Here is a 25,669-nt window from a genome sequence, read left to right as displayed (position 1 = left end):
CTACAACGCAAAAAATGCGTTTATCACTGCTTCCAGTAGTTCAAACGGTAAATCATCTTTATTACTAGATTCACCTACTTTTATCAATTTCTAAAGCAGTTAATTTGACTTTATTCAAGGTCAAATTACTTTACCCACTAGTGGATAAAATGCGTTTTAACCCGCTGGTATTGAAGGACAAAACACGTGTTTCCGAGCTAGTAAGGGGAAAAAAATTTAGGTACGATTCTTAGTATGAAGATTGTCAATCTATACTTCTATACTAATATTATAAATGGGAAAGTGTGTGTGTCTGTTTGTTTGTCCGTCTTTCACGACAAAACGGAGCTATGGATTGACGTGATTTTTTAAAGGGAGATAATTGAAGGGATGGAGAGTGACATAGGCTACTTTTTGTCTCTTTCTAACGCGAGCGAAGCCGCGGGCAAAAGCTAGTCCTATATAAATCCTTGCTATAAGTAACGGTTGTGAATCAAAAAGTAATTAATAATTTTTAATTGCATTTTTATTTCAAAAACTTAGTTATTTTATTCAATGACTGAACATAGGTAATTAGGTAATCAATACAAATCATTTCTTTCATTATCTTTGCGAATGTTCCAAACTCGTGAGTTTTCTCTGAAATTTATGTTCTTGTTTATGATCCGCGCCCCTGGTGCTTGTGGTGACTTCGCACCCTTACCCTTAGGGACCTCAGGTATAGCAAAACCAGATATGCCTCTGCTGAATATCTCGACACGGGGCCCATCGTCAATCAGCTTGCAATCGCTAGCTTCAGCTATCTCTGCATCACGGTACTTCGCGTTCTTAACCGCCGGCCCGAACTTGATTTCGAACTCTTTCATGTCCAAATACGGGTATTTTTTCATGATGACCAGTTGTTCATATTGGCGCAGGTCTTCGCCAGTCAGTTTACGTTTGACCTCGGAGTTTTCGAATTCCGGAAATTCCTGCGATGGGATAACCTGCATGTCGGATGACATTTTTTTGGCTCGACCGGCACCTCCACATTTTCGAGACCCTGTAGTAAACATAATAAACTGAAAAATAAATTAACTGGCAGTGCCCTACCTATGTAACTCACGTCTTAAACATGGACTTGGAGGGCGATTTTTGAATCTCGCATACGGGATTTTGTCACTAAAATACCGGTTGAAAACGGTGACTTGCTTATTATTTTCAGTGACAATTTTCTGAATTCGAACGCGTGAGACTCAAAAATCGACCCGTTGGTCTTTACTCATTAATGAAAGTAAAGTGGCATAATCTTAGTTAAAATAAAATGGTTCAATTGACTTTAGTCAGCAATATAGGTATAGGTAAATATGTAGCCAAACAGTAGATATAATACGATTAATAAGTATCTAACTCTGACTCTAAAATTGTTTCTGTATCTGTAGGTGATTACTCAGATTAAACATTAATAAAATTATCTAAAAGAAACTTACGATTCAATAATCCAGTCAAGTCATTCGGGTGAGCTCTGTGCAGAGGAAACGTACAACTAAAAGAAAGGCACAAAAACACACATACAACTAGAAAAGCCGGAGCAAAGTGTTGCATTATATTAACTACTACTTGTTTTATTATAATCATTTATTTTATACTGTTAAATATTATTTAGGTATGAAAATTTCAAGTTGTAAATGTTGTCATTTTGATTAACGGAAATTTAAAAAAGTTTGTACAGATAAAAAAAAGTTTGTTCCATACGTGGTTCCATCCTCCTTTTAGGGCGGGGAAAGACGAAGTATTGCCTATTGGTTCGTCTCACCCCTTTACACGTATTCTGGCAAACTGAGAGTGAGACAGGGTGAAGTGGGCGGGGCCAACGTTCCCTAAGGATGACGGGACTTTGCACCTGACATGGGATGTCCACGGTCAATCCACGTGTCCGATTTGTCCGTATATCACGTGCCGAGAGGTTAATTGGACCTTATTTTAAAAATAAAAACTAAAAAGTGAATTACTTTTGAAAATACCTCTATAGTCTCGATCCGGAAATTCTGCGATCGTTTTTTAATGGCTTGATGCTCAACTATTTTCAGAATTAAACAAAGTTTTTTTGAGCTAGCAATGTACCTATAAACTTACCAAATTATCAGAAAAACCTTAAATGTGATCAAAGTGCTCGTTCAATATGTCAAACGAAATAAAAGATCCGTCAAAACCACCCGAGACCACAATTCGGACCCCGCGACCGTCGTCTCCGCGGGAGTTTTTCGCACGCCTTTACGGGCACCTGGAAGAGCCGAAGGAGCAAGGCGGTGCGGTTGGCAGCAATGGCAGCGAATCCGGATCGGACGTGGAGGTGGGCAGCGACGGAGGGTCCGCGAGCCCGATGTGGCCGCCGCCGCTGCCGCTGTGCCCGCGCCCGCTGCTGCTGCCGCATCAGCAGCTAGCTTTCGGCGCTGGATTGGCCGCTTTTTGTAAGTACCTACCCTCGTAAGGCCCAATGTACATAGTTGTTGCAATCTAATTTAAATTTTTCATGAACTGAATAAAGTAGCATTTCTTTTGTTTCATTGGTTTTTGAAACAAACGAAATTCTTGCCAAATTTACTTATAGAACAGAATTCAAATTAAAAATAGGAAAAGTAACTATAGTGGGCCTTACGAGGCTATTGACTAATCTGGCTTAAATCTCATGTTCTATTGTAGATAAAATACTTGTGTTAATGTGGATACCTAAGCAAGACAATATCCATAATTACGAAAAGTGGACTCTTGAGCGTAGCGAGAGTTAAAGGCATGAGGGGCTGAGGGGAAGCAAATTTTAATATGAAGTAAGTTATATTCCACTTATGTGCATTGTCGATTAGCCGCTCGCTTAATTGACGCTCGGATGCCCGTAAGTGGGCTTTACCGATTTCTGAAGGAGGTTTACGGATATACTTATTATGTCAAGATATTGTGTGGATTTTGCTAATCAAGTAGGAAAATATCGGGCTTTCATCTAATACACTGCCCAAGCCGTTTGAGATATAACAAAGTTACTTAAAACCACAATGTATGGTGAAATTGTATCTCTTTCAAAGGTTTACTCCACGACGGCATAATCGGCATATGTCTCTATTCGCTACGTTCACGACTAGTGCTGCCCACGCTTTTTGGAATTTTCCATATAAAATTTTATGGCGTCAAGTTATTTTATTTCTAACGTCTGCCGCCAGCGTGACTGCGTGACTGCTCACCATAGGTCATACGATTGCTTGCCACCGACATAGAATATGTCACATGATTTTCTCGTCGTATTCATCGTTTTAATATTTGAAGTGTGTCATGGACTCTGGTACGATTTATGGCCATTTTTCCCGATTAGGGGATTTAGCAAATTCGGTATGTGATCAATAAGGATAGGTGGGTTTTGACATGATATTTTTTGATTTACTGTACAATATTTCATTCTTCGAAAGCTGTCAGATATTTTTGGTTCATTCGAAAAGTAATATAATATTATTGCACCTTGTAACCATCTTGCAACAATAATAAAGGTTAGCTGGTAGAGAATGCCTTCTGGTATTAAGTTCGCCTTTTGTACATTTTTTTTACTGTGAAATAAAGTTTAAATAAATAATAGATGCTCTTATGCTTGTCAACTCACTTTATAATTAACATTTTTGACATGGCGCAGTCGGTAGGATGGTATATGGAACTTGGCCTGCGCACTGCCGTGCGATTAGATATAGTAGAAGCATGATTCGAGATCGTGATACGGTCCAATACAAAACGGCTATCAAGGGCCTGCTAAGGTGCTCTGCAATGCGGACTGATGCTGGTGGTGCTCTAAAACTAAAGGTCTTTGCCCACTACACCGTACCATACCATGACCGTATCAGGCATGGAATATTATGCGTTACGGTCTGTCTTGCCCACTGAACGTGTCGACAGCGTTCCCTACCCGTATATGAACACCTTATGCGACGCGTTTGATGCCCGTATGCACCCCGTTTAATGACCATATTAAACGCGTTTGATGCCCGTACACAGGCTGTACGATGCTAGTCCATACTAATATTATAAATGGGAAAGTGTGTGAGTCTGTTTGTTCGTCTTTCACGGCAAAACGAATTGACGTGATTTTTTAAGTTGAGATAGTTGAAGGGATGGAGAGTGACATAGGCTAATTTTTGTCGCGGGCAAAAGCTAGTATATTATAAGTCCGTTTCATTCTCACATGCAAAATTTTAATTGTTGGTCATTTTACATTGTTGCTATACAGCTAAATCATAATCATAATTTATGATGTCACTACTGGTATCCAATAGGTAGTTTTCGAGATATTTTGTGGTAATATTCGCACTTATCCCCTAAGCGCACTTTGCCACCTTAACCTTATTTGTGTGCGTGTGGATTGAGTGAGCAGTGAACACCTTACGAAAATAAAAAAAAATATGCTAATCATTTAGTAAAAGTTCTAAAACAATTGTAAAACGAATCTCTGAATTTGTAAAAAGATAAATCAAAAGATACAGTCATTAAAATGTGCTCACTCAGTTCTCACAAACTACCAACGAAAACAGTGAATGTATTCATTTAACATATAATATTTATATACTAACATTTAGTAAAAAATATGCCAACTTACCTCTATAAATTTTAGATCACCTAGTGACGTATTTAATTTTTTACAAATAGTTTCTTATGCTCACTCAATCCTCACACTTTTGAAAAGCCGAATTTTGATGAAAAACATAAGATTTAGACCGCTATTATATGTGTATAGTTTAGTAAAAGTGAAATGGGAATTTGTAAAATACAAAACGAACCACTAACGTGTCAGGTTTTTTTATAATAAATTTTTGTTAGTGCTCACTCAGTCCACACGTTTTGAGAAAGTTAAAAATGTAAATATCTTAAGATTTGTAGCACCACAGACACTCGAAAGTACTTCAACATTTAGTAAAATTTTTTACTAAATATCCACCACCTAATATTTTATATTCGTTGTCTGGTTTTAAAGATATTCAGATATAACTTTTCTCATACAAATGTATCATGTAGGGTGACCACACTATGTCGTTTTTGTTTTTTTATAAGCGTATACGAAGTATCAAAGGGGAACAAAAATTCGATTATTTTTGCGCTACGACGCACCGTTTAGGAGATACAGCCATCCAAAGTTACTATTTTCAGTAGACTTTATTTATTTCATACCATGTTTAACCCCCTTTGTCCCGGCCTCTGTAGTAATGTACTATTAAGAAAAAAAACCGCCGCTTTTGGGGTTCAGGTGACAGGTACTTGCGAATGTTAGATTATGTAGAAATGTGTAGGTATTTTTTTAAACTGGTTTTAATGTAAATCTTTTATTATTTTATGGAAATACAAATGAATATACCTACGTATACCGTTAAGGTTAGGAATTTCCTCAATTCTTCATGAATCTGATATCCGATTATAAGAAATCGAGCTTTACTAAATTTGACTTGAAAACTCAATAATATACTTAACAAACATAACAAAGAGAACAAATCTCCTAACAAATAAATGTCACTGTTCTGAACATAAATTCATGCTGATCTTATAAAAATACCAAAGTCACTATAAGTGTGCCGTTCGGATTTGAGGAGTTCCGTTCTAATCATCATCAGAAGTTCCACTGCACCAAATGTCACTGTTCTGAAAGTAAACGCAAGCTGTTCTTATAAAAATACCAAAGTCATTATAAGCGTGCCGTTCAGATTTAAGGAGTTCCGTTCTGATCTTCATCAGCAGTTCCTTTGCACCAAATGTCACTGTCCCGTACGTTAATGCATGCTGTTCTTATAAAACCACAAAAATCACCTTATGTATGCCTTTCAGATTTGAGGAGTTCCCTCGATTTCTCCAGGATCCCATCATCAGAACTGGGTTCTGATAAAATTGGGACTAATTTGTATGCATATACATTAAATAAAATAAAAAAAATCGGTTCAATAACGACGGAGATATCGTGGAAAAAACATTTAAAAAAAAAAACAAAAAAAAAAACGTAAACTATTATATTTTTTATGTTATGTCGTAAAAATAGTTACTTGTTTTAAAAGGCAAGTGATCATATTAGTCATGCGTTTCCTACTCTTCTAACGCATACCAAGCGAGTACTGGGACAGACTGGAATTGTTATGTGGGACTCTGGGACTCCTAGTTAAGAGTTATTGAAACGTCACGTCTATCCACGAAACGACCCTTCCCGTCTGCCGCCATTGTGCTGCAGCCATGGGCTGCAAGAACGCTCGCCCTCTACTTTTTTGGTGTCTGAAATAAATTATTTTTTTAAGCACCACCAGCACCAGTCCACATTGTAGAGCACTGCCTTTGTAGGCACTTGATAGCCTCATTTTATTGGAGCCTATCCAGTTCAGTCGACCTCTCATCATGCTTCATAGGTTATCCTACCGACTGCGCCATGTCAAAAATGTAAATTAGAAAGCAAGTTGACAATATAGAGCTAATAGATTAATGTTACTTTTCAAATGAACCAAACGTATCTGACACGATCTTTGTAGAGGCATTAAAACGAGTCAGATGTTTTAGCGGCTTTCAAAGAATAGAATAAAGAATAGAATATAATGTCGTGTCAAAGCCCACCTACCCTGATAGACTTTTTTTAATACCACGTCGGTGCCAAACAGGTGTTCGCCTGATGGAAAGCGGCCACGTTAATCTATAGACGTCGGCAACTCAACCACATGCGCATTGCCGACAAATTACACTGCTTTTTTCAAGTACCCCATACTGTTCATCGGGTATACCTCGGTATCAGCTCATTCTACAGCCGGAATGTCCGCGGGAGGAAATTGGACTGATGATGAGACTACGAGAATATATATGACAGCGGAGAGCAGTCACGGACCTGTCCAGCATATAATGCTGGACAGGTCCGTGACTGCCAGCATTAGCTAGCGACGGCCGTTGGAAATAATTTAACGTCACATAAAATTTTACATGGATAATTCCAAAAAATGAGGGCAGAATCAGCAGAGCACGTAGCGAATAGAGTAGTGACATTTTACATTGTTGCTACAGCTAAATCATAATCTAAGTCTAAGATGTCACTACTAGCATCCAATAGGTAGTTTTCGTGATATTTTGTGGAATGCGCACTTGCCTGCTAGGCGCACTTTGCCACCTCAACCTTACCAGGCTGTAGGTAACCTTGCAGCATCAGAACTATTAAAATTTTGCTAATACCTAACAAGTGTCAAATGATTTATTTCAAACAATAATGGAATTACAATAACAGATCTGGCAAGAAGAGGTTCTGCACCATCAGGATTTCCACATCAAAGGTTGAAGATTATATGAACAGTTTATCGAAATCGGTTATTTTTATACCTGACTGTACTTCTCTTTTCACGTTGGGCAACTAATAATGCTCGTCTAGATAAATTTAAAAATCCCAAACAATGTTAGCTTTGCACTATTTTATCCCAGAGCATGAGTATCTCCCGTCTCCATCATCAATTAGATGTAAAGTATCTGCCATCATATAATATAGCATTGTCACCCGATTTATATATGTATTCAAAGTTTCAGCTCAATCAGAATTCGAAAAGTCGGTCAAATATAGTTTCCAAGATTTTGATCGAAATCGGTTATGCAGAAAATAATTGGCCGGTCAGTTTTATCGCTGACTTTATTACCTACTTTTTTCCATGGGCAACTAATACTCACCGAGACATTTCTAAAATCCCCAAACAATGTCAGTTTGTGTTGTTTTATCCAGAGTAGGTACTCATAAGCGTGTCCCGTCCCCATCATCAGATTAGCTCCAAGCCATCATCATAATATGTATTATTGCATTGTCATCCGATTATAACAAAGATTCCCTGTATCCATTTTTAGATCTGTAGAGTCTGTTCGGAAAATCAAGACCTCCGTCGAATCACCCGCCCCGTCCGTCCTGAATCGACCGCGGATAGGTCGCGGTCGCGGTCGTTTTACGACGGACGTCCGCGTAGTATGTTCCTAGCTTAAAGCTAGGAACATACAAATCGACCGCGGACGGGAATCTGGACAATGGAAATACACATAACCGTGCAAACTATCGGTCGACGGACGTGGACGTGGCCTTGAGCGCATGGACGTCCGTTCGAAATCTGGCTCGCTAGATGTTTTGTTCCGTGCACACTGTTCGGTCGCGGTCGCGGTCGTTTTACGACGGACGTCCGCGTAGTATGTTCCTAGCTTGAATGTCGATATGGTTATTATCCTGACGTCGATAAAAATTACACAATACACATCATCACTAGGCCAAGAATATAACCTAAAAACAGTTTGCAGATGGAGAATTAATATGGTATTAGTTTAATATAAACTATTATCAAAATTGAACGAAACTCCCCAATCTCAATATGACAATGGGAAGGTGGGGAAAATCAGGAGCCGACATAGTGTGGTCACCCTACTTGATACATTTGTATGAGAAAAGTTATGTCTGAATATCTTTAAAACCAGACAACGAATATAAAATATTAGATAGTGGATATTTAGTAAAAATTTTTACTAAATGTTGAAGTACTTTCGAGTGTCTTAGGTGCTACAAATCGTAAGATATTTACATTTTTAACTTTCTCAAAACGTGTGGACTTAGGCCGTTTTCACATTATCCGATCCGATATCGGATGTCGGAAGGATTTCAATACAAAAAATCCAAGATGGCGCCTGTAATGTATGGGATATCGGTCCGATATCCGATATCGGATCGGATAATGTGAAAACGCACTGAGTGAGCACTTACAAAAATTTATTATAAAAAAACCTGACACGTTAGTGGTTCGTTTTGTATTTTACAAATTCCCATTTCACTTTTACTAAACTTTACACATATAATAGCGGTCTAAATCTTATGTTTTTCATCAAAATTCGGCTTTTCAAAAGTGTGAGGATTGAGTGAGCATAAGAAACTATTTGTAAAAAATTAAATACGTCACTAGGTGATCTAATATTTAAAGAGGTAAGTTGGCCTATTTTTTACTAAATGTTAGTATATAAATATTATATGTTAAATGAATATATTCACTGTTTTCGTTGGTAGTTTGTGAGAACTGAGTGAGCACATGTTAATGGCTGTATCTTTTGATTTATCTTTTTACAAATTCAGAGATTCGTTTTACAATTGTTTTAGAACTTTTACTAAATGATCAGCATATTTTTTTTTATTTTCGGAAGGTGCTCACTCAATCCACACACACACGTTTCTGACTGGCAGTTAAAGACGGACGGATCTGTGAGTAGCCTTGTCTCACCCGGTGCAAAATTGAAGGGGTTTAATCTCCCGCGTCATGAATGGTGCAAACTTAACAGAATGCGGACAGGGTTCGGCCGTACTGCCCATTTCAAACACCTTTAATTGTGGCTAGATTGATTCGCCTAGATGTGACTGTGGCGCCGAATCGCAAACTGTTCAACACATAGTTCAGGAGTGCACACTCAGAGCCTACCCAGGAAGTCCCGACGACCTGATCTCACTCACTCCTGACGCAGCTCAATGGCTGAGAACCTTGGACATCAATTTGTGACATACTTTTTATGATATAAGATACTGTTTACCTGTGAACCTATTTATGCCATACGATTAAAATAAATAAATTGATAGTAACAGTTTTCCTTAGACTCTCCTTTTCAGATACTGTTCTTTTAGACAGCAACGTACTCTGTTCTTCGGCAGAACAGAGTCGTAGAACCCTTGTTTGCTCTATTTGTCAAACATAACTTGATAAAACGCATCATAAACCATATTCTGCTCGTCCTCCGACATATCTTATATAATATTTGAGTGTGATTTGTGATGGACACACCTTACATTACACATAGATCCTTAGCCTTAGTTGGCGGCCTGGCGGCCTCAAACGGTTCTAACTGAACCAAAAACCTAATCCAACAATCTACACAAATTACAATTACGAATGTAATATAACACAGAACTCCCTAATTTTCATTTGATAACGCTGTCGCTATTCAGTTTCACGGATTGTTGTTTCGTAATAGTTATTAGAGTCGAACAATGGGCAGATTTTATAGCGAAGTAGCAGAACAGTGCCGACAATTTTCACGAGAGAGCGAGCTCGAATGGGCGCCGGCGGGGCTATAGGCGGGCACCGAGTCGTGGCGTCATAATCGCATCAGCACGGCGCCAAGCGAGCTGTCACTCCCTCCCTCACCCGACTCTGTCACTCCACACCGAACAACACGTTTTTCAACCACGCGACAAACCATTATGATACTATTTTCATAGCAATAAGAATCGCTGTTGAAGGAAACGATTTTCATTCAAATAAGCCGCTTAACTGAATATTGTTTATGGAGCTATTGTCGTCGAGAAATTCGCAGCACGTTCCTGAAGGCAACGAGGGAATAAAAATAGATACAACTCATACAACGTAGGTGCTTTACCAGTCGGTAAAATTATTTTTACCAAGCGAATATAAATTACTGAGATATAAAACAATAGTTTGTCTATAATATTTGAGAAGAAGAAAACTCCCACGCATACTTTGCAGTGTAGGTAAGTATTAAGTAGGTACTTGGAAATAGTCTGGAAATAGAAGTTATTGGAAATAGTCTAGGAATTATGGAGCTCATATTCCGGGAGATAACTGGCCTGATTTTATGACGCATTAAGTCATACGAGTATTGATGTACATCTTCATCATCATCATTATCAATTTTTTGAATTTATCTTAAGAATAACATCTAGAATTATCATTTTACACACGAACACAAAAATAAATCGTATTTAAATAAAATTAAGCACCCAGCAGTCTTATCTCATAATCTCACTGATGAAAAAACTGCGGTATCTCTCTGTAAAGTATAAAAATATAAAATGTAAAAGCGTATGGCGGTGGGATATTCCCTAGTTCACCGTCCATTTGCGAGCATTCATTTCATCACAAGTACTAGATGAACACCCTCTGACTGATCTCTGTGAAACCTGAAGTCGAAGGAGTCCATAGGCTACGGTAACTGCTTACTATCAGGGGAACCTTATGTTTTTTTGCGACGTGGTAAAACTACACCTAATCCCAACATATAGGCAAATCATTTTTAAGAAAAAAAACCGCCGCTTTTGGGGTTCTGGTGAAAGGTACTTGCGAATGTTGGATTATGTAGAAATGTGTTGATATTTTTTAAAACTGCTTTTTATGTAAATCTTTGATTATTTGTAAATCTTTGAGTTCCGTTCTGATCATCATCTGAAGTTCCACTGCACCAAATTTCACTGCTCTGAACGTAAACGCAAGCTGCTCTAATATAAATACCAAAGTCATTATAAGCGTGCCGTTCAGATTTGAGGAGTTCCCTCGATTTCTCCAGGATCCCATCATTAGAACTAGGTTCTGATAAAAATGGGACCAATCTGTATGCATATACATTCAATAAAAAAAAAGTCAAAATCGGTCCAGTAACGGCGGAGATATCATGTAACAAACATAAAAAAAATACAGACGAATTGAGAACCACCTTCCTTGAGATTTAAGGGCGGCGGTGAAAATAAGACAGGATGAGCGTGTGGAGGTAACACAGGTAAACTATGATATCATTGATATCTGTGAGGTAAACATTGAAAGTCACCAATTTTGTCTATTTATACATATGTATAATTATCTAATAGATTCTCTTTGGCAACAGACCGATACGTTTTCATTACCCAATTTTGCAATACTTATCTCTTACAATAGCTACAATAGCAATTAGCATACAATAAAATTATACGTACTTAAAACTATGGTAACATAAAATGCTTCAAGTTTAAGTAGAATAATAAAATTAGTGTAATTAATTATGTTATTTTCAAGATTGCCTACCGTTTGCAGATCTTGGACATCTTGGTGCAAATAGCATGACTTACTTTGGTTTTTTCTCAGCCTTTCATTTCACTCCATATGAGTTTGAAAAGTTTTCTTGAGTCGAGCGCTCGGTAAGCAATGGCAAGACAGGTGTTTGAATGTTGAGTCTTGACCATCTTTTAGATATCGTCAAAGAGTTGCCGGGTTTCTGGGACGTCCAGAGGATTACTGCGGAGACTTATTCCACGGCGCTCTATTATATTCACAATATTTTTCAGTGAATATTTTATTTTCACGGCTAAATTGATATCAAGGGACGCTTTGATGTATCTTTAAGACACGATGCTTTGAATAACACGGATCTGTAAAAGTATTATGCTTGGGAAATAAGAATTTGTTAAATTGGAATAAAATAGGTATTAAAGATTGTGGAGATTATTATAGGAAGGTGTGTATGTGTAGGGTAGGTATTACAGGACTATCGGTATTGCGCGTTACTGCTGTGTTTGTTCAACTTCAATTATTTCCCATAGGTAAAAGGCTAAGATATTTAAAGGATAGTCTCGTCTTTTATTAACAGTAAATATGTGGTAAAATATGTCTATCAGATTAAGTACTTAAATTCTTTCGTCGCTTCAAAATTTTGCGTCTGCACACATTCTCTACTAAAAAGTCAAGTGATGTATGTTAGTAGGTAGATATTATACGAGAAATCTCTTAACTATGGTTATATTTAATGCCAGTCTTATATACTAATAACTTATATAAACAACGACCTTTCGCTGCAATTGTCTTAGTTTCCGATAGTAGGTACTATATTTCTAAATGTTGACATGTGCATAATTTTGTATTATTATGTTCTTATATACACTATTTGATATAAGAAGGTCTTATATTTTAGGGACTTTATGGTACTTTCATTAAGGTCAAAATAAATTTCGGACGACAATGACTTAATATGCTCGCTGCAATTGTCTTAAAAAAATTAGCCATAGGCCAAAGTCTAATTGACATTCATGATGTTTGAACAGTGCCTAAACCAGATCAATATAAACAGTGTATGATAGTCAAATTCGACATCAAAGTCGGAGTTAGAGTAAGCACCATGCCACATTCTCTAAATGGCCGCCATACACAGATCCTGAACTTTATTTTTTAAAATAACAGTGGCTTATGTCCAGATATTCTGCTTTGTGGATCATGTGTCGTTGAGGTTCGCACCGTACAATTTTTTTCGCAATCGTATCGTCTTTTACGCACTTTGTGAATTTTCTAGTAGCATTTGTCCGGAATCGTAATTGGTACTCGGGAGGATTAAGTCAATACTGTCTAAACCATATGCTTTACGATATTAAGCTAATAGCAAATAAATACGGTAGGTCTTCATACTTAACGATACAGTCTTTACCGGCTGTTTATAAAGACTATTTTAGACGAAACTAAAGTTTCCCTCATTTACTATGACTGCGAGATCAGTAATCACGTAATCAGTAATTTATTGCATATTCATAGGTCCATAAAGTTATTGCATTTTGTTTGTGGACAGCTATGAACCCTGTAAGGCCACTAAAAATTTATATCCTTAGCTAGCTTAGGTGCTTTAAATTCTAACCTAGATTACGTAATGAACCCATTACACTTCACCCATTAATAAAGTAGGTAATTAATTAATGCGCAATACAATTAGGTATTTACAATAAAATCAATTTAATAACGAAGTGCCTCCAATTAAGCAGCAATTAGTGGCTGAACTTTCCCCACAAATAGCCCAATCATTTACAAAATAGAAAAAGAACGGAATAATGGTGATTCCTATCGCAAGATTTCAATGAAAACCCGGCGAAGCGTCTCGCAATATCAATATCTGCAGCAGAGATTAAAAAACAAATATAAAATGTAAGCAAGTCAGGTGTGGTCTCCTCAATCTCACAGAGGGGCTGCAAGCTAACTTATCTGTGGAAAAAAAGTTTCTTAATTCACACGCAAAAGGTCCATTTTCCTTAACCCATAACGCAAAGAGATTGTTGGGGCTCTGTGGTCGAATACACTCGTAATTAGGGGTGGTAATGAAAATTAAGGGGTAGTAGCAACCCTAATTCGTTCTCCATTGTTAACATTAGCCATTGTTCATTAATCACAGTTTTTTATCCCGAACAAAACAAACATTCTGGGGAAGATGATATAATCAAGTGGTTTATAAATAGGGGTGGATTTGAGCAGTTACGTTTTCTCATCAACATCGTACTAAAACACACTTGAATGGTTTTGGGTGTAACGTATTATATATTGGCAAAATATCTATGAGTATATGATACTAAAAGAACGTCGTATAGTAGACTTTGTTATGGGAGATAAGTATATTTAATAGGGGAGACCGGGGGCCCATTTCTCAAAGCTGAAAGGTACAAGTTACAAGTGGTTGTCAATGTCTAATATGACAAGTTGGAAAGAGACTTCCGCTTGTAACTTTCAGTTTTGAGAAATTGGCCCCAGGGGCTAATTGTAACATTTTTTATACAAACTAATCAATCTTAACTTTTATTCAACAGATTTACGTCACATTGTGCCATACAAGAATGCGTTGTAAAAAAGACATCATTCAGATTTGTCTATTCTTTTCGTTTAATCGCAATCCACATCTTCATAGGCGGCCTCTATACTATTAGACCCACCTTTTATGTTACAATTCACCCCTACTGTTCCTCGCCTTGCTATTGCCCCACCCAACCATACGCAAGCTGGCTGCGACTCCAAAAATAATAGATTTTTTTAATAATTTGGATGTTTAGGGGTGAATCACTTTTTTCTTGCTTGTTATTGCCATGGTTACGGTCCCCTGGGTCACCCTGGTTTTATGCAAAATTATGCTACTTTAATTATGCAAACATGCATGTAGTCCATTAAGAAAGGGATGTATTAACAACAGAAAAATGCTTGTTTGCATAGTTTAAATAGCATAATTTTGCATAAAACCAGGGTGACCCAGGGGACCGTAACCATGGCAATAACAAGCAAGAAAAAGGTGATTCACCCTTAGATTATTGCAATCCGATAATAAATCTGTATTCAAAGGTTTATTATTTCTTGCTTTTTAGTTTCACCGTGTTTTCTAACACGCTTATTTTTGAAGGCGGTTTTATTTATTTTTTTAAAAACGTTTATTTATCTCTTGATTTTAGTGGTTCCTATTGATATTATAAGTATCAGTCCGAATATGCGTAGTTACAGAGTGAAAGAATTATCCTTTAACTCCTAACCACTGAGGAGTTGGCCTTCCATCATCAGCTCAGCCACATAAAATTATTACCATCAGGCGTAAATAGTGGTGTACCTTTGACAAATACACTAAAAACATTACATGTGCCTATAACATTTGAAGAGTTCCATCGATTTCTCCAAGATCCCATCCCATCATCAAACCCCGACTTGGTGCCAATGGGACCAACTCAGGGATATACCCGTTCGTTTAAAAAAAAAACCGGCCAAGAGCGTGTCGGGCCACGCTCAGTGTAGGGTTCCGTAGTTTTCAGTATTTTTCTCAAAAACTACTGAACCTATCAAGTTCAAAACAATTTTCCTAGAAAGTCTTTATAAAGTTCTACTTTTGTGATTTTTTTCATATTTTTTAAACATATGGTTCAAAAGTTAGAGGGGGGGACGCACTTTTTTTTCCTTTAGGAGCGATTATTTCCGAAAATATTAATATTATCAAAAAACTATCTTAGGAAACCCTTATTCATTTTTGAATAGCTATCCAACAATATATCACACGTTGGGGTTGGAATGAAAAAAATATCAGCCCCCACTTTACATGTAGGGGGGGTACCCTAATAAAACATTTTTTTCCATTTTTTATTTTTGCACTTTGTCGGCGTGATTGATATACATATTGGTACCAAATTTAAGCTTTCTAGTGCTAACGGTTACTGAGATTATCCGCGGACGGACGGACGGACGGACGGACGGACGGACGGACGGACGGACGGACGGACGGACGGACGGACAGACAGACATGGCGAAACTATAAGGGTTCCTAGTTGACTACGGAACCCTAAAAATTAAAATCGGTTTACGATTCTCGGAGATATCGAGTAACATGCATACAAAAAAAACATTCAGTCGAATTGAGAACCTCCTTTTTTTGAAGTCGGTTAAAAAGGAATGTTATTTCTCATCTGTTTTCCAACCAACCACACGCACCCCTACATTACTTAAGTCCATTATTTACGATTTAAAAATTGAGTTGCGATTGACACCCCACTAACAAGTTTATTGAGCGAATGACAATTAAATGTGACAACATCGGGATTATGCTCACATTGTGCACCAATTTTATTCGGTTTAAAAGGGGTTGACTGCACCTGACGCATCCCACATCCTTTATGGCACAATTGAACATTCACTATTAGTTTTGAATATTAACGATTTTTTATAAGTAGGTATATACGTGTATTAAACGTAAAGTCAGTAATTACTGACATGCACGGTCTTAGATAACGATAATTAGATATAAAAGGTACAGCGGGGCAAATCTCGACTGGGGGGCAAATTTTAACTAGTCCATTTTTTCCAAGAGTGGCCCTGAAGCTTTAGTAGTTTCATGTGCTCTGCCTACCCCTTTATGGGATACAGGCGTGATTGTATGTATGTATGTATGTATGTATTTTTTCCATTATTACACTAAGATGTTGAGTTCTACATGTATCTGTTATGGACCAAGTGATAAATCGAGCACTATACATAATGCCCGGGCATTATGAATAATGCCCTTTGTGAGTGGGCAGTTTGATAATAACTATTCAAATAATTTTTAAGAAAAAAAACCGCCTTCCTTTGGGGTTCTGGTGATAAATACTTTTAAATGTTAGATTATGTTATCAATTCGTCTGTATATTTTTTAATATTTGTTATTCGATATCTCCGTCATTTGTGAACCAATTTTGAAATTCGGATGATTCTGAAGTACTTACAGATGAGAATGATTATCAGAACGGAACTCTAACCAGGGGCGGCTCACTCTTCATCAGCAGTTCCACTGCACCAAATGTCACTGTTCTGGACGTAAGTGCATGCTGTTCTTATAAAAATACCAAAGTCACTATAAGTGTGCCGTTCAGATTTGAGGAGTTCCTTTCTGACCATCATCAGCAGTTCCACTGCACCAAATGTCACTGTTCTGGACGGAAGTGCATGCTGTTCTTATAAAAATACCAAAGTCACTATAAGTGTGCCGTTCAGATTTGAGGAGTTCCGTTCTGACCATCATCAGCAGTTCCACTGCACCAAATGTCACTGTTCTGGACGGAAGTGCATGCTGTTCTTATAAAAATACCAAAGTCATTATAAGTGTGCCGTTCAGATTTGAGGAGTTCCATTCTGATCATCATCAGGAGTTCCACTGCACCAAATGTCACTGTTCCGTACGTAAATGCATGCTGTTCCTTTAAAAACACAAAAATCACCATATGTATGCCTTTCAGATTTGAGGAGTTCCCTCGATTTCTCCAGGATCCCATCATCAGAACTGGGTTCTGAGAAAAAATCTGTATGCATATACATTAAATAAAAAAAAAAAATTTCAAAATCGGTCCAGTAACGACGGAGATATCGAGGAACAAAACTTAAAAAAAAAATACAGACGAATTGAGAACCCCTTCCCTTGAGATTTGGAAGGCGGTTAATAATTAAATTGCCCGGGCATTATACATAATGCCCATCCTCTGTTGGACAAAGTAATAGTAACACATTGCATAGATGAATTTTGCCCGGGCATTACTTATACATAATGCCCATCCTCTGTTGGGTATACAAACATTGTAAAACATGGAAAAAATGGAAAAAATGGACCAGTTACATTCGCCTCGCCCCCAGTCAAGATTTGCCCCGCTGACCACCTTATGCGCATTTGTTTTATTTTAAATATCTAATCTTGTTATAATTGTACATTACGATACAAGTGCAAAAAAACCGGCCAAGAGCGTGTCGGGCCACGCTCAGTGTAGGGTTCCGTAGATTTCCGTATTTTTCTCAAAAACTACTGAACCTATCAAGTTCAAAACAATTTTTCTAGAAAGTCTTTATAAAGTTCTACTTTTGTGATTTTTTTCATATTTTTTAAACATATGGTTCAAAAGTTAGAGGGGGGGGACGCAGTTTTTTTTCCTTTAGGAGCGATTATCTCCGAAAAAAAAGGAAGTTCGAAACGAGTGGTGATAAATTAAAAACGGCCGAAGAGAATATGTGAAATCGTCACGAGTTACGAATTTCCTCTTCGCATGAGTAAAGTATGACATTTTTCAGTAAATATGGCCCTTTGAAGATTCGACATAGACACATAAAATAGGTACCACCAAGTGTACCTACATAAACTGTCTGTTGAAATAAATAAATGATCAGAATAGATATGAACACTGCAACACTGACTTAGATACCTAATATACCTATCTAACGACAATGTAAGGTCAATACGGATAAGTGTGTCATAAGCAGTGATCGGAACTATGGGAGTAAAACTTTACCAAAACTTGCGAAGTGGACATTATACCTCTAGAGTGCTTACAGACATAAAAATTATAATATAATTATCCTTGGAATAAAGTATTGGAAATCTTGGATTCAGCTATAGAATTAAATTTAACGCTGATCTGAAAATATTAATCCAGGTTTTTTTTTTTCAATTTATGTCAGCGCTAAGGTTTTATTAAAGTTATACTCCCATAGTTCCGATCACTGGTCATAAGGGGAAGTTTGTACTGTGGCCATCACATTTGACCGTTTTATTACTCATTGTCACAGGTAGTTTTTGCGAGTATATGCATACTTTTGCTACTTACAGTGTTACAGTACAGCATACTTTTGCCACTTGAACTCAATAAACACTGATAAATTGGTTTAAACAGACCAAATGTGATGGCCAGACACACTTCTTCTTATTACACACACCCGTATTGACCTTACAGCTTAGTATATTTTAATAAATACAAGTCGGAAAAGGACACACGGCTCGGACAGTTGGTAAAATCAGTGACAGGATGAGATTGAAGCACCGCCGACATATGGCGCGATGTGTGTTACCCGATAACTCGATCCTCGTCATCGCTTCCTCGTTTGGGACCTAATGAATCGGACACATTTCGTCGTAGTCTTTTAAGTGCCGTTTCCTGCATGAAATTTGTCAAATTTGACAAAATACTCGTATTTGATCCTTGATTAATATTAATGGTAGGTACTTACAAAACTGGCGATTGTGGCGATTGTGCAGTGAAGAGATTAATAAAAAAATATAAAACATACCTAGTACCTACTATACCCTCATCAGGGTCCATGAGAGACTGTAATATTATTTATAAAAACTGTATAAATACCATGGTTGCAATGAAGAATATTATATTATTATATAATGTACCGATAACGTTAGGTTTATAAGAAAATATACTACCTTTTGGCAATGGCACCGTGCGAGAAGTAGCGCTGCTTGGCTTGGCACAAATAAAGGGCAGCATCAGTCTCGCACCTAGCGAGTAGGCAGATACAATATTCGTGTAATATGGACAGAGTAGGTGTGTAAAAGCGCCTAAAAGATTTTGCAAGGAAGTAGGTACTGTAGGTAGGTAAGGAGAAGGTGCACCTACACATTGGCAGAAGGTTTTTAGGGTTCCGTACCAAAAAGGTACAAAAGGAACCCTTATGGCGCCGCTCTGTCCGTCTGTCACATTACTCTCGAGAACTACTTATGCTAGCGGTATGAAATTTGGAATAGTTATGAACATTGTAACCTCTACAAACTGAAGGTTTTATTTTTTAAATTAATTAAAATAAATTATAGAAAATGGTCAAAATGAAAGGGGGGCAAACTGTAAATGTCATGTTACTAGGTCAAATGGGGTATCGTTAGAAGGAGCTCAAATTGTACATATCAAAATTATTTTTTATAATTTTTTATAGTGGATAAAAAATAATTAAGAAGGAAAATGTAAAAAAATACCTATTTATTTTAACTAGATATGGGCCGATTATTCGGTAAATATTCGGTATTCGGCATATTCGGCAAGATTTTTAATGTTCGTATTCGGCCGAATAGTTCGGTGACATTGCCGAATATTTACCGAATAAACAAAGTAAATAAATAGCCTAAGTTGTTTCGTAATTCATTATAATGACATCCTATTTCAGCATTCTAAGGAACTACCAAAGGGAGTTAAAAATGCGTTGAAATACAAATACAATAGTAATGTAAAAAAAGTAAAGATAACGTAGTTTAAGAAACAAAATACAAAATTTTCTTACGCACTAAATTATAGGAACATCAAGAGCCTTTAGCAAGATAAATGTACCTACCCATTACCAATCATTGAAAAGTTTTTAACTCTAAGCCAGAATCTATAATTTTTAAGAAAAAAAAACCGTCGCCTTTCGGGTTCTGGTGAAAGCTACTTGCGAATGTTGGATTATGTAGAAATGTGTAAGTATTTTTTAAACTGCTTTTAATGCTTTAATTATTAGATGGCAACACAAATGAATATACGTATAACGTTAAGGTTTGAGGACTTTCCTCAATTCCTCATGAATCCGATTATATTATAAGAAATCGAAGCTTGACAAACTTTGACTTCAAAACTCAATATGCTTAACAAACATAACTAAATAAATGTCACTGTTCTGAACTTAAATGCATGCTTTTCTTACAAAAATACCAAAGTCACTATGAGTGTGCCGTTCAGGTTTGAGGAGTTTGGTTCTGACTATCATCAGCAGTTCCACTGCACCAAATGTAACTGTTCTGGACATAAGTGCATGCTGTTCTTATAAAAATAAAATACCAAAGTCACTATAAGCGTGCCGTTCAGATTTGAGGAGTTCGGTTCTGACCATCATCAGCAGTTCCACTGTACCAAATGTCACTGTTCTAGACGTAAGTGCATGCTGTTCTTATAAAAATAGCAAAGTCACTATAAGCGTGCCGTTCAGATTTGAGGAGTTTGGTTCTAGCCATCATCAGCAGTTCCACTGCACTAAATGTCACTGTTCTCGACGAAAGTGCATGCTGTTCTTATAAAAATACCAAAGTCACTATAAGCGTGCCGTTCAGATTTGAGGAGTTCGGTTCTGACCATCATCAGAAGTTCCACTGCACCAAATGTCACTGTTCTGGACGAAAGTGCATGCTGTTCGTATAAAAATACCAAAGTCACTATAAGCGTGCCGTTCAGATTTGAAGAGTTCCGTTCTGGCCATCATCAGCAGTTCCACTGCACCAAATGTCACTGTTCCGTACCTAAATGCATGCTGTTCCTTTAAAAACACAAAAATCACCATATGTATGCCTTTCAGATTTGAGGAGTTCCCTCGATTTCTCCAGGATCCCATCATCAGAACTGGGTTCTGAGAAAAATGGGACCAATCTGTATGCATATACATTCAATCAAAAAAAAAATTCAAAATCGGTCCAGTAACGACGGAGATATCGAGGAACAAACATAAAAAAAAAATAATAAAAAACATACAGACGACTTGATAACCGTCCTTCTTGAGATATGAGGCGACGGTTAAAAATATTCGTATTCGGCCCATCTCTAATTTTAACTATTGAAAGTTTGTAAGGATACGGAACCCTCGGTGGGAGAGTCCGACTCGCAATTGGTCGGTTTTTTTGTTGTATTATGGTTGTATTGTTATAAAAAGAAAGCCTTTATAATACTGTCGGCTCGTTAGAGGTTGCGTGAGATTGTTCTCTTTCCGTGCGCGTCTTGCGTGGGAGTGGGTCTAAGAAATGAAAGCAATGATGTAATTAGTATATGGGTCATAAAATGAGGGGCTATTTAGTTTTGCAGAGATTGTTATAACCTAATTCTAAAAAAAACCGGGAGAGTAAAAACAAAACTAATTTCTTTGGACTTTTAATTAATTCTTTAATACCTACTCTTGTCAATCGGGTGAAAATGCAAGCAGCCCTACCCCGAACTACCTAATAAAAGCCCCTGCATTCAAGAAAAAATAACGATTAAAAAAAAACGCCCGTAAAAAAACGTACAAGTAGGTTCGGATACCTTTTCACCTCACCCATTCGGAAAGGGGACTTTTCTTCCCCTTGACAGGAGGCAAACTGGCACTTTTCTGTCCAAGGACTTTATAACGCAACGAAAAGAGTTTGGCCATAATTGTAGGCTTACAATTTTGGCAAACACATACGTGAGTACGATATATCAGTACAATAATTATGTACCAAAGTATTAAATTTTGGTACGCAATAATTTCCTCATAGATGATGTAAAAATATAATTTCCACCTTGGACGTTCAAAGTTCAAAGTCTTTACACTACGCTTAGGAATTTATTTTAGAATCCTTTAGTTACGTTCTGGACGATTTGTGTCGCTTAACTTCAAACTTGGGTAAATCCATTCTGCTTTAAAGTTGATTACATAAAAAATATAATATTGATCTGAAAGATAATCAACCTTATAGCAATAATGGATGTACCTAAGTTTGAAGTTAAGTAACATATTCATAAAAAAGAAAAACGTCAAACAGACATAAGCGCGAGCGTAGCGAGCGCGAAAATTTTTCCATATTACTAGTTAATGCTACTTGATGAAAATCCAAGCTTACGGCAGCGCCCTTTGCTGATTTACAGGGCACCGCACCGCGCCGGGCACTATACACTGCAAGATCGCGCTATTTCATACAAGACGGGCGCGTTTAAGATAACTTTCCGTGAAACGTTACCCTGATATAGTCTATCACCATAGTTTTGTTCATTTTAAATGAAGATTGAAAAAAAAAAAAAATGTGAAGCAAAATATGGTAGATGGCGCCATGGCAGACACAGGAACTATGAGGAATCCTTACTCATTCGCTAATCACCAACTTGTCTCAAGTTCACCGATTCAACACGTTAGGTTTAGACTTTAAGCGAGACAGGATTATGGTCGAAATAGCGATGTCGTATGATACATTTACGTCGGATTGCCGTTTGTAATAAACTTCTTATTTCATTTATTTCATTTATTTGTTGTAGTCATGTACAATAAAATTAGGATGTTACATAATAAGGTACAAGTAAGGCCATGACACCCTGGAAGGGCATGCAACAGAAACTTAAAACTAGACTAAAAGCTAAACTTTAGGTATTATTATATAATAACAATTAATTTAATGATTTAATTTGATTACATTCAATAAATACAATTCATTTAATATTCTAATATTATTTGAAAGATTATGGTATGCTATCCAAACTATTGTCATTAAGGAAATCCTTAACCGAGTAATAGCATTTATCAATTAGTAATTTTTTAAATTTGCTTTTAAATAATTCATTTCTAGGTTCTAATTTGATTGTGTTAGGAATTTTATTAAATATCAAAATGCATTTATATTGGGGACTATTTTTACACATTTCTAAATTAGTTTTTGGTAAAAGGAGTTTATTCCTGTATTGCGGTCTAGTATTTTCCTTATCTCGTTTTAATACGAATAAATCTGAATTTTCCCGGACAAAAAGCGCAGCCTGTAATATATAAATGCAGGGTAGGGTTAACAGCCTGTATTGGATAAAGTATGGGCGGCAACTGTTCGGGATCCGGATATTAGCTAGGATACGAACACATTTCTTTTGCATCACGAACAGCTGATCGGCCTCGGCGCTGTCCCCCCACAGCTCCACGGCGTAGCGGAGCCACGCGAACGCATATGAGTAGTAGGCTGATAACGCACATTTAAAATTTGTATTTCTTTTTAATACACTAAGTGCATATAGAAAACTAGACATTTTTGTTTTAATTTTTTGGATATGTCCTTTCCAATTAATTCCGGAGTCTATTGTTATGCCTAAAAGGTTGAATTCTGTGACTTCCTCTATATTACACGAATTGCTTTCTAAATTTAACTCAATAGGTTTTTTTTGTGCAGGTTTAAATTGTATAATTTTGGTTTTATTCAAATTAATTTCTAAATTGTGGTCACTGAGCCAGTTTTTTACCGTGAAAAAAATATTTTTAAGCTGATTATTACATTCTAAACTATTATTGCATTTAAACAAAAGAGAAACATCATCGGCAAACATAACGCAGCTCGTGTTCGTGTCTATGTTTTTTGGCAGGTCGTTTATATACGCCAAGAAAAGGAGACATCCACAAACGCTTCCCTGGGGGATAGAACAGGTTATATTTCGCATGTTTGACGTAACTGTTTTAATAGCTTCGGATTTTTCGTCGTAAAATTCTATTTGTACACATTGCATACGGTTTTGAAGGTATGATTTAAACCAGTTATGAGCGAGACCGCGTATTCCCATGCCATACAGGTTATAAAGTAATATTTCGTGGGATACTTTATCGTACGCTTTCGTCATATCCAACAGAAGCCCTACACTATATGATTTATTGTTTATATGCTCAAAAATGTTTTGCATATATTTATAAACCGCTAGTGACGTTGAATGATATTTTCTGAATCCAAATTGGTTTTTATCTAATATGTTAAATTTCTCTAAAAAGTTATAAACACGATTTATCATACATTTTTCGAAAATCTTTGAAATGGTCGGTAAGAGGGCTATCGGACGATATTGGGTAGGGTTTTTTGCATCACCGCCTGGTTTTAAAATAGGTTTTATTTTTGCGATTTTTAGTACATCTGGGAATTTTCCTTCGTTAAATGATTGATTGATTAACCATGTAAGAGGGGTCGCTAACTCTGTTGTACATATTTTTAATAGGACTGGTGGTATTTCGTCCATACCGGAACTATACTTATTTTTGAGCTGCTTTATTAATTTAATTATTTCGCTTTCTGTGGCGGGTCGTATGAATATCGAATTATTAACGGGGGTATGCACACAATGCGCGCGCGACGGATCGGCGCCGGCTCCAAGGTCCGTCTCGCCGACCGACGCGAAGTACTCATTAAACACGTTAGTTATCAGCTCCGGCGATGTTACTAGCGCGTCAGCTGTTTTGAGAGACATGTTTTTGTACGCGCTATTCTTCTGTTTCTTTTTTATATTATTTATTATGGACCACATAGTTTTCATTTTATTTTTTGATGTATTCATAGCTCTGGCGTAATTAATTTTTTTGGACATTTTTATACTACGTTTTAGAATCTTTTCATAATTTTTATAATGGTTACGAACTACTTCATTTTTATTTTTATTTGCCAAGACTTTGAGTTGCCTTTTATGTCTACAAGATATACGCAAACCTTTTGTTAGCCATGGTTTGGTGCGGTTTGTAGTTGAACATTTAATGCGCTTTTGGGGTACATGTTCATTTAATAATGTTTGTAGCGTACAATGAAATAAATCATAGTTAACATTTATATTATTGTTTAGAGAAAACATGTTATTCCAATTGATCTCACGTAATGCTAGTCTAAATGATGACATATTTTTTTCGTTAAATATTCTTTTTGTGGCGTAAAAATTATTTTGGGTTTTTTTTACTTGCATGTTTTGAATTTTATACATAACACTTTTATGGTCTGATATGCCGTGGTCCGTAACTTCAATTGAATAAGATTTAGTGTTGGTGAATACGAGATCTATACAGGAACTAGAATTATTACTTTGTCGAGTTGGCACATTTACGACTTGTACTAAATTATTACTTAACATTTCATCCGAAAGTTTTGTCGTGGTGGTATTATTTAAAAGCATATTTATATTAAAATCTCCAACTATAAGTATGTTTCGTTTTTGTTCTTTCTGTTTAATTTTTTGAAGTATGCTATTTAGACAATCGAAGAATACATTAATGTCCCTATCTGGTCGATACATATTTATTAAAATTATATTTTGTTCTGGAATTTCAACAGCACAACACTCAACTATACACTCCCGCGACATTTCTGCGATTTCTGGTATTTCACGAAATTTAATGTCTTTTTTTGTGAG

At 36.7% G+C, this 25,669-nt stretch overlaps 2 protein-coding genes across 2 annotated transcripts in view; one reads left to right on the top strand and one right to left on the bottom strand.

The window, feature by feature from the left end:
- Positions 1-487: 487 nt before the first annotated feature.
- On the bottom strand, positions 488-1,573 carry LOC125234543. The gene is made up of 2 exons (XM_048140825.1): positions 1,449-1,573; positions 488-1,021 (listed from the first exon to the last, which is right to left on the bottom strand). Exons 1-2 carry the CDS (start codon positions 1,561-1,563, stop codon positions 561-563), a joined length of 576 nt encoding a protein of 191 aa, XP_047996782.1. The 5' UTR covers positions 1,564-1,573; the 3' UTR covers positions 488-560.
- Positions 1,574-2,140: 567 nt separating this feature from the next.
- LOC125235380 (homeobox protein rough-like) overlaps positions 2,141-25,669 on the top strand; it is a 28,839-nt gene continuing 5,310 nt past the window's right edge. The window contains exon 1 of the mRNA XM_048141935.1: positions 2,141-2,429. Coding sequence (XP_047997892.1) covers positions 2,141-2,429 — 289 coding nt within the window. The remainder of the gene's footprint in view (positions 2,430-25,669) is intronic.

This window comes from Leguminivora glycinivorella, chromosome 2, assembly GCF_023078275.1.
Source record: "Leguminivora glycinivorella isolate SPB_JAAS2020 chromosome 2, LegGlyc_1.1, whole genome shotgun sequence".
NCBI lineage: Eukaryota > Metazoa > Arthropoda > Insecta > Lepidoptera > Tortricidae > Leguminivora > Leguminivora glycinivorella.
Note: the sequence above shows the minus strand (reverse complement) of the source record. Positions and strands in the feature narration are given on the sequence as shown.

What these genes read in the sequence shown, in the direction of transcription:
- LOC125234543 (XM_048140825.1), bottom strand. Translation starts at nt 1,563, where the DNA reads ATGCAACACTTTGCTCCGGCTTTTCTAGTTGTATGTGTGTTTTTGTGC. An exon ending in CTTGACTGGATTATTGAATC is followed by an intron (nt 1,022 to 1,448) that starts GTAAGTTTCTTT and finishes TGTTTACTACAG; the next exon opens with GGTCTCGAAAATGTGGAGGT.